Source organism: Trichechus manatus, unplaced genomic scaffold (genome assembly GCF_000243295.1).
Source record: "Trichechus manatus latirostris isolate Lorelei unplaced genomic scaffold, TriManLat1.0 scaffold00087, whole genome shotgun sequence".
Classification (NCBI taxonomy): Eukaryota; Metazoa; Chordata; class Mammalia; order Sirenia; family Trichechidae; genus Trichechus; species Trichechus manatus.
In genome coordinates this window covers 8,069,926-8,080,295 of record NW_004444023.1, presented here as the reverse complement: position 1 = coordinate 8,080,295, position 10,370 = coordinate 8,069,926, and the positions used below count along the sequence as shown (strand labels likewise).

The window sequence follows — 10,370 nt, the reverse complement described above, 5'->3', positions numbered from 1 at the left end:
ATAGAATCCTTCAATATTTCAACTTTCAGCTTGAGAAATGCCGAGTCTGTTCTTCCTTTTTGGTTTTCTATCTCCAGGTCTGCACATTTCATTATTTTGTCTTCTCAAGTTGCCTTTGAAATGCTCTCTTCAGCTTTTACTTCATCATTTCTCCCTTTCACCTTAGATACTCTACGTTCAAGAGTAACTTTCAGACTGTCTTCTGACAACCATTTTGGTCTTTTCTTTCCTGTCTTTTTAATGCTCTCTTGCGTTCTGCATGTATGGTGTCCTTGATGTCATTCCACAACTCTTCTGGTCTTTGATCATTAGCTTTCCATGAGGAAAGTGATGACGATGACTTTCCTCATTAGACTAGGGTTATGCAATTTTGAAAAGAACACCTGAGTTGAAGTGCGCTTCTCATCACCTCATATCTAGAGGTACATAGTATCAAAATGATTTAACATTGATATCTTGGTTAAGATAGGGTTTGACAGTTTTCCCCATAGTTAATTTACTATTTTTACCATTTCATACTCTATTCTTTGGAAAGCGACTCACAAAGTAGTCTTCACTCAAAGGCAGGCACTCAGTTCTGCCTCTCGCTGGGTAGGGTGTATCTACGTATATAAACTTGACCTATCCCTAAAGAACACTTATCCCTTTCTCATTGATGTAGTCATTTAATTTTCTTTTATATCAGTATAGATTATGGATATTTATTTTATACTGTTCAGCAAGTGACAGCTGTTACCACCTCCAGGGGAGAACTCCCATCACATGGACGATAGCTAACTCACTCTATAGTTGGATGTGTCAGGATCACCAAGACGTGACTTACACATAGATACTGGATGAAACAGTGCTTTACTCAACCACAGAGACAGAGCAAGGTCACCTTCAATAACGGACCTCTGTTTGCCATGGTCAGTGGGTCACTCCCTACAGCTGCTGGTGCAGGGATGAGGGCCTGCACACAACCTTCTTGTGCCACAGAACACGGACCTCCTTCCCTCCTTGACAGAAAAAGATACAGAAACTGGGTTGGTCAGGTGCTATCTAATGCATATTTAGCTAAGCAATTCACGGGAATGTTGACATGTTCAGGACAAGAGCGGATGATATGCTGATAAGCCACCATCTGCTATAGGATGTGTGTTATCTCAAGATCCCTAGGTAAGGCAGTCAGCCCACACGCTCATCCCATCCAAAGAAGCAGATTCTTTCGGTGCTAAGCATAAGGTTCACTTGTAGCTCACAGGGAAAGCCAGCAGGTTGTGCTCAAACTGCCTCCTTCACGTATATTTGGAATATAATCCAATAGCATCATTATTTCATTAGTGAAATGGTTCCAGCTTTAGCTGTTGAGTGCTACTTCAGGTTGGCACCTGTCTCCCTTTGGCATGCCTCCATTCTTTTATTTTTTAAGCAATTCTTTATTTTCTGTCATTTCAAGATGTTCAAGACTCATCTTGTACTTCACCTGTTCCAGCCCTAAAATCAATCATTTCTCTAAAGAGCCCTGGTTCTTTTTACAGAATAGTATTTAAAAACAAAGATGTGGACTGGGGTGTGCTCACTGCCCCGGGGCGGGGGGCGGGGGGAATCACTGCGTCAGGTGCTGTGAACATAGCTATTAACCCACGTATACTTACATCTGTATTTACCTAATAATAAACATATCAAAGTAAATATGAGTTTACATTGTTATATTCAACTCTAACCCAGCACCATAGGGTGCATTATACCTTTCTCCATTAGTTGTAGTTTCTTTTCCTGAGAGTGAAAAAACCGCTACCATTATCTAAAATTGATTTACTTATCTCTTTAACCCTAGTATATATTAAAGAAGTTGCAGAACTGCTATTTTGTGCCTCTATAAAAAAGTTTCTGGGCGACAATTCTGTAAACTACCCTCCAAGGACTCATTCATTTCAATGACAAAACACTCTTAATTTATTGGTTTACTCATTCACTATTCAAATCAAAATATTAGTTATTTTTCTGTGTGCTAGGAAATACAAAAAGATGTAAACCAGTGCTCTCCAATATAACCACCTGGAATGACAGAAATGATGGCCATTTCTCTCAGTATACACATATCAGTCATTGTGCTGTCCACACTGGTAGGCAAGAGTCACATATGGGTACTGAACATTTCAAATATGGTTACTGCCATAAGAAAATGAATTTTTAATTTTGTTTATAATTTAACTTTAAAATTTTAGTCACAAGAACTATCAAGGAATTTATAATCTACCCAATGAGGTAAGATATGGGCATTAAAAAAATATATATTTGTTTCCTAGGATGTTTAAATACCATTAAAAGGAGTCATTACCCCAGAAGTCTACATGTGGAAGAAACAGCAAAAATGTTCAGGAGCTAATCAAAAGGTTGGAGGTTCAAGTCCACGAATTCCTCAGAGGAAAGATCTCGCAATCTACTTCCAAAAAGCAGCTATGGAAACTCTTTGGAATACACTTCTAATCTGACACACAGGATCACCATAAGTTGAAATCAACACGATGACCACTGGTTTTTCAAAAAAGAAATTATCATAAGAAGTTTTTAAGATTTTCTAACTTCTAAAAATCTAACTAAACCCCTAATATAATTAATCTAATGTAAGTAATACATCTTTTGATTAGATTAGCTGGAGAGTAACATTTTCTGCGACGTAAAATAAGACATAATTGATCACTGAAGGCACTACCACATTCACTGGATTAATAAGGTTTCCTTCCTGTACAAATTCTCTGTTACTTCCTGAGGGCTCACATCTGGAAACAGGTTGTCCCACAAGGACTATATTCCTATTTGTTAGGAGTCCACTGGTGTTTAATGAAGACTGAGATGCCGCAGAAGGCATTTGCAGGGTCACCGTATTAACAGGGTTTTTGTCCTGCAGGAGATCACTGGTATGTGACGAGCTGCGACTCACTGAAGGGTCTTCCAAATTGCCTGAAGTTACACGTTTCTCTCGTGTGTGTATTAATTTATGGTTAAAACGTTCAAGTGTGGAGTCAAAAGTTTTTCCACACACGTTGCAGACACAGGGTCTGTTTCTTGTATGCATTCTTTTATGTAAATTTAGTTGTTTCTTTCGGTAGAAGACTTTCCCACATTCACTGCATTGAAAGGATTTCTCTAGTTTATGTGTTTTCTGATGTATACTGAGCCATGATTTAAGAAGGATTTTGCCACAGTCTGTGCCTGTGGAGGATATCTGTCTAGTATGAGTTCGCTGATGAACAATGAGGCTTAACTCACGGATGAAGCATTTTCCACATTCACTGCATACATAGGGTCTCTCTCCTGTATGAACGCTTTTATGTAAAAGTAGCTGTTTCTTTTGGTTGAAGGCTTTCCCACATTCACTGCACTGAAAGTATTTCCTTACTTTATGCGTTTTCTGATGTATAGTAAGCCATGATTTCTTCACAAAGACTGTACCACAGTCTACACATGTATAGGAAGACTGTCTATGAGTTCGCTGATGAACAATGAGACTTAACTCGCGAGTGAAGCATTTTCCACATTCATTGCATATACAGGGTTTCTCTCCTGTGTGAGTTTTCTGATGCATATTGAGTCCTGATTTCGTGACAAACACTTTGCCACATTCTGTACATTCATAAGGTTTTTCTTCTGTGTGAGCTTTCTCATGGGTAGTGAGCATGAACTTTCGGGAGAAGGCTTTCCCACATACACTGCATCTATGGGGTTTCTCTACTTTATGAGTTTTCCGATGCATATTGAGCTCTGATTTCATGCTAAGTGCTTTGCCACATTCCATGCTTTTGTAAGATTTTTCTAGTGTGTGAATCCTCTGATGTTCAGTAAGCATGTACTTTTTAGAGAAGACCTTCCCACATAGGTTGCATCTATGGGGTTTCTCTCCTGTATGAATCATCTGATGATTCATGAGCACAGACTTCCAGAAGAAGGCTTTCCCACATTCACTACATATATGTGGTTTCTCTATCTTGTCAGTTTTATGGTACTCAGTGAGTTGTGACTTCATGTTCTTGGATTTTCGACTCTCACAGTATTTAAATTCGGTATGAAATTGCCCATAGTTGGCATGGAGAAAGATTTCCTTACCTCTATCAAACTTAATGGAGTTCTTTACTTCATATCTTTGGCGCTGACTGATTAATGTTAAAATTGATCTCACAGTTTTTCCGTGTAAGTCAAACACACTATGATCCTGCTTTAAAGCAAAATGACTGTTGTGCTGATGAACAGTATTTTCAAATACATTATCTTCATAGCATTGTTCTATTCTATTCACCTTGCTTTCATTTTGCTTGTGCCCCAACAGATGATCATTAATTTTCTGGAGTTCTAGAAAAGAAGAGAACAATGAATCCTTCTATCATCTTAATTTGAAATAAAGCTATTTTTAAAAATGCTGTGATGTGAGGTGGCTCTTTAGTGACAGTCCTATGAGTATAAATAAAACTCCACATTTAATGTTCCTTGCACACTGGTTAAAAACACAGCAATATAAACAACCCAAAAGTCAAAGCAGTTAGTGTAGAAAATAGGTGAGATAATACATAATTAATAAATATATATTCAGCTGTTCCTCAAGAAGACCCTGCAAAACATATAGAAACTGTAAAATACAAGAAAGTCACTCTGAGCACCAAACCACAGAGGTTGGTGGGCCACCTGATCCAAACTGGTAAAGAACAGATTCTTTCCACAAATCGTCACTGAATGACAACTATGTACCAGGCATGGTGCTAATGTTGGGGACACACACATACATTCCTTATGTTTATGGAGCTGTGGTGAAATGAGTTGCTTGATGTGGCCTTTTGCCTTGGTTCTTTGGAAAAACAGCTTGAAAGATTTTTCCCCTAAGCCTCAAGGAACTACCTTAGCCCTAGTTTTCCACTCCAGAAGGTTTGTTACTTTTGTCCAGGTTGACTGACGTTTCCTAGGTAAGTTGTAAACAACGGTTTGATAATTTTTGTCTGGCCCTTGGCTACAGCCTGCTCCATGACTGGTACACACCTTGCAGGGATTGGTCAATATACTACGCAAATGAAGTATATGTGGCCTACCGAGAAGGGATTAGTCAATCTGTGGCCCAGGTGGGAGGACTATGACTTAATTTGATGAGGGGTTTGTTCACATATAGAGCCAACCTCACAGAGGCAGGCAAACAGAAGAAGGAAAAAAGAAAACAGAAAAGAAGGAGCGAGAGAGGAGGCCAAGATCCTCCTAAAAGAGCTGTAATGGGTTGGGTGCTATAACACAGAAAACATCGAGATGCCCATAAGGGGCCTGTGGCAGATCCAGCAGCACAAGGCTGGGAAAGGGTCCTGCAGCAGTGTTGGTGGTGACAGCAGAAACCTGCTGCTAGGAATGCAGCTGAACAAAACTGCTACAGTGGCTATGAGCTAGGTCAGATAGCAGTGGAGACACTGATGTCAGGGAGGCCAAAGACAGCATAGGCCAAAGGTATGGTGAACCTGTACCTAACATGTGCCCTTCTTCATTCTGTAGACCACCATCAAACCAACTTTCTCAAAACACTAATCTCACATTTACTGGAAACTTCCTGTACTCAACAATCCAACCATTGGTCTAGCTAGGCCATTCTCCTCTATTCCCACAGAAAGAGGAAAACAATAATCCTTAGGAATATTACAACAGGACAAAGAAGCACATAATCTCTAGAAGCAGACAAGTTGCTGCACTGGTTGTGGGGTTTGCCACCTTTCTCCTCATGCTGTACCTGCACTAGTTAAGAAATCATCATTCAGAGACCTGTAAAGTGGAGGGCCCTGACATAGGTAAAATTCAAAGTAATGACCAGATGAGTAGAATTTAAGATATATAGTACTAACACCTGGGATAGAATATGATTCTAGTTCCTTGGGGATACTGGGATATTGATGTTGTCAAGGTAAGCAAAATACATAGAATTAAAGTTTATTTTCAGTCCCTAGGTGACGTAAATGGTTAAGGAGGTTAAAGTCCACAAACAGGCAATTCAGAAGAATGGTCTGGCAATTCACTTCCGAAAAATCAGCCATTGAAAATTCTATGGAGCACAGTTTTCCTCTGACACACATGAGGTCATCATGGGTCGGAGTTGACTCAACAGCAACTGGTTGAAGTCTACATTAGACAATATCAAGGGAGATGTCAATTGGCAGTCTCCTAGGGAACGGAAGGAGCTTAACTCATTACAACGAAGGAAATGTTAAGGGTGATGAGAACATGTGAGAAAATGGAAATCGGACTTTTGGAGAATGTCAGAGTAAGGGAAATAGAAGCTAAGGAAGCAGATAAAAGCACAGTGAGAGACCAGTTTACTGTGGGGGGACAACATTCAAGGTGGGGTTGGGTGTTAGGATGTGAAATCAGTATTACCCAATAGGGGAGGAAGGTGCTGTACTCAGGAGACTGTTATGAACTCAAAGTTCTCTCTTTGAAACGTGGGATTCAAAGCAAGGGAGGTGGGAAGACATGAAGAAGAGAAAGATTTCAGAATCCTAGAAAGAAGAGGACTATACAAACAAAAATATCAAGATGCAGAGCAAATAAACAAGGATCTAATCTCAGAAGAGACAAAGGGGTATATTTTTCTCTTAACTCAACAGAAGGTCCACACGGGAGAGGGACACGTGGCGGCACTGTACGTATCTTCAGATACCCTCCACAGCTGTGATGCCTTCTCTCACTAGAATGTGACTTCCACAGCCTTCTCAATTGATGGTTTTCATTTGCTCACCTGAAAAGTTTCCACTATGGATTTCGTCTTCTAAACTCCATGGTGGTTCTCCTCGTTCCAGTCTGGAGAGCACATCTGGTTTGCTAACCTGATACCCTGTTCATGGGAAATGACAGAATCTTAGACTCACCGAATTGGGCTTGGGTTTGTGAAGACTGCAGAATGTTACATACGGGACAAAACAATTTCCACATGTACAGTTTTTCTCTCAGGAGTAGTGATTATATACCTACTCATCTAGGGCCAGAGATTAGACTGAGAATCTACTACTTTATAACACCAGAGACACTCCTAAGTTTCAATAGCTGAGAAAGGAAAGGTCACTGACTAGGCACCCCGAGTGACACAGGGAAGTTGTCCTCACCCAAGGACACCAGGTTGTTATAGTTCTCCAACATCACGTCCCAGTACAGGTCCTTCTGAGCACGGTTCAGGAGCTGCCACTCTTCCCAAGTGAACTTCACAGCCACATCATCCAATTCCAGTGATACCTGTTACAACAGGGTCTAGTTTAGTGAAGTGATTTACTTTTGATGATATAAATGAAATGTGAAGGAAGTTGTTCTGCTAATTTCCTCTATACGGGCTGCATCTATATACCTAATGTTTTTTAAAATACCTTACAAAAAAGAAAAATTGTAACAAAACATTCTGTAATTGTGCATTCAATCATCCATCCATTCATCAAATGTTTCTGTAATACGGAGCAATTAAATGTTCTTGGTAACCTAGGAGCATCTCATATTCACATATATACACAATTGTATACGTGTGTTTGTATCTGTGAGTGTATACGTGTGTGTGTATGTGTTTGCATACTTGGCCACCTATTTGCTAAATAATAAACATAATGTAAGTGACATCTGGGGCAATAAAATATGTTATTACATTAAACATGAATCTTCACAACCAAAATCAGAGTCTACAGTGAAGAGACTTGACATGTCAGAAGCAAGGAAGCACAAAGAAAGATTGATGCCATGTGGAGATCACTAAGGAACTAAGAAAGTGAAGCTAAAGAGACAGAGATTTTTCCCCCACAGCAGACAGAGAGAGCCTTCCCCTATGGTCGGCACCCCGAATTAAGACTTTTAGCCTATGAAACTGTGAGAAAAGAAATTTCTGTTCATTAAATCCACCCATTTGTGGTATTTCTATTATAGCAGCACTAAGAAACTAAGACTTGATATATACCCTTCATCAGGTGTTCTACAATAGTAACATCTTACATAACTGTAGTACACTATAATAACCAGGAAATTGACACTGACACAATCAATACAGCTTATTCAGATTTATTAGCTTACATGACCTCTTTGTGTAGGTGTCTTTAGCTAGCTCTATGTAGTGTTATCACATATGTAGACTCATGTGACCACCATACAGAACATGGTGACAGGTGCACAGCAGGGCAAATGTGATTAATGTCACTGAATTGTACAATTAAAACAGGTTGAAACCACAAAGTTTTGGTGATATATATTTTTAGCATGATAAGAAAAAGGAAACCAAACAGTTCCATCACAACAGTCCTTCCTGGTACTTTTATAGCCTCAGACACATCCCTCCCTCTCCCCCTACCTAACCCATGGCAACTCATTAATCCACTTATTCTAAAAGATTACTCACACTATGATTACATCTATATAAAATTCTTGGAATTACAAAATTACAGAGATGGAAAATATATTTTTTAATGTCAGGGTCAGCCTCCACACTTAAAAAAGACTATACGTATGATTACGTCCCTTTAAATTTGTTCAGATTAAATACTGGTTCTCTCCCAAACCCCCGTGTTGACAAATGTACTTTATTTTTTTCCAGTATGACTATGACCTCATGGAAATGCTCTTCAATGATACAGCAATTGGTCTTCAGATGTTCAAACTATACCATCTAAGGCCAACGGACAGTCCCTTCAAGTTGGCCTCTACTGTCTTTGTAATATGATTCCATTCATTTACAAATATTACAATAGAAGTGTTTCTGTATATGCACATATTTATGTGTGTGTGTATGTGTGTGTGTGTGTGTATATATATAAATATAAATAATATAAATACATACATCATGCAGGAAGTAATACACACACATACATCATGCAGGAAGTAAACACTACCAACAATTTTAAAAAGGAGACTAGAAAAGACGTGTATGTAGAGAGAACTTTTTTTCTGGTATGTGTACTTTGTTATGATTTAAATCTTTCACCATTAAAATATATCCATGAGTCATTTGTGTACTTAAAAAATAATAATAAAGGCAATAAAAGGCAGGTTAAGAAGTAGATTTGAACATGAGAAAAGACTGCATTTTCTAAGATGAGGTGAAGTTTTAAAGTAAATCTTATACAGTGCAAGAACCCAATCCATTACCAGCCAAGAGTACTTTCAACTCCCTACTTCCAAGTCTGTACTCAAACATGGGTTCATTGAAAAGTGTTTGAAAGTTGTGCAATGCTTCCATTTTCCTAGGATGTTTAGGTTTTTTCCTGGATAAACACAGACCACCACAAGGCTGAGTCCATAGGTTAACTTGCATTTGTCTCTTGTGTCCACTGAGTTTGCTTGGTCTATTCCTACAGAGGTCTATGAGGAACCCTGGAAGAAACAGCCACAGGAAACCAGCTTTTTCATTTACAAGAATGCTGTTGTTCAGGACACCATCCATCACATCACCTCTAGGAAGAACGATCAAAGAAACTCAGACAAAAGTCCCACGAAATATTGAAATCCCCCAAGAAACTGATCTTTCTCCTTAAATCAGTGTTTACCATGTAAATTATAATGATTTTCTTGTTTGTTGGTGAGAGATATTAAATGCAAGTTGATAACTAATGCAACCCACAGGATCCGCCTGTCATACATTATAGTCCAACATCAGTAATTTGATGTTAATCCTAAGAACAATATTCTGCATCCTGCTTTGCCTGATGTTGAAGTCAGAGTCTATGTTTATTTCTTTCCAGCTCCTATATTTCCAAATATACACTTTTCAGATTAACTGAACTGATATTTTATAGTCATCCACAAATCTATTAAGGAACAAAGGAAAGCACAAAACAAAGCAAAAGTCACCTGTGTCTTCACCATTTTCTTTTGTTTTCAGGAAATGGCCAGAAACTGGGATGCTCTGTCTTTTGTGTCTTTTAGATCAGCTCTAAATTTCTCTTCAGCTATCTCAGTCTCTGGTGAAGGGTGTCTCCGGAAATGATAATACCTAAATCCTGGAACTTCTTCCTCCTTACTTCAATTCATTCTTTTGCTGCTGGGGAGTCAGCACCTGTAGGCCGAAGGGAAAATTCAATATGAGTGGTACATTACCTATAGGCTCAGATGCTGTCACTGATCCTGGCACTCACCTTAACACAAGTCCTTCAATACTGCTGTCTCTTTATTTGGTGACTCAGAACATATTCCACATCTGTGCAATAAAACTAAGATAAAGAATTTGCAAAGATATGGGTAAAAGATGTCTTTTCAAAAAATGGTGCTTGTCGAATCAAAAACACTGGAAATAACAAATGTTGGAGGGGCTGCGGGGAGATCGGAACTCTCATGCACTGCTGGTGGGAATGCAAAATGATACAACCATTTTGGAAAATGATATGGCACTTCCTCAGAAAGCTAGA

General features: G+C 39.0%; 1 protein-coding gene across 5 annotated transcripts in view; it reads right to left on the bottom strand.

The window, feature by feature from the left end:
* Positions 1-230: 230 nt before the first annotated feature.
* LOC111821498 (zinc finger protein 350-like) overlaps positions 231-10,370 on the bottom strand; it is a 17,002-nt gene continuing 6,862 nt past the window's right edge. For 2 of the 5 annotated variants that reach the window (XM_023736406.1, XM_023736408.1), the window contains exons 2-6: positions 10,101-10,162; positions 9,817-10,021; positions 7,104-7,230; positions 6,740-6,835; positions 231-4,332 (exon numbers count right to left, since the gene is read on the bottom strand). In XM_023736406.1, coding sequence (XP_023592174.1) covers positions 2,630-4,332; positions 6,740-6,835; positions 7,104-7,230; positions 9,817-9,831 — 1,941 coding nt within the window. In that variant the 5' untranslated portion in view covers positions 9,832-10,021; positions 10,101-10,162 and the 3' untranslated portion in view covers positions 231-2,629. Of the gene's footprint in view, positions 4,333-6,739; positions 6,836-7,103; positions 7,231-9,816; positions 10,022-10,100; positions 10,176-10,370 lie in introns of all 5 variants that reach the window. The other 3 variants (XM_023736405.1, XM_023736409.1, XM_023736407.1) reach the window with 2 other exon arrangements.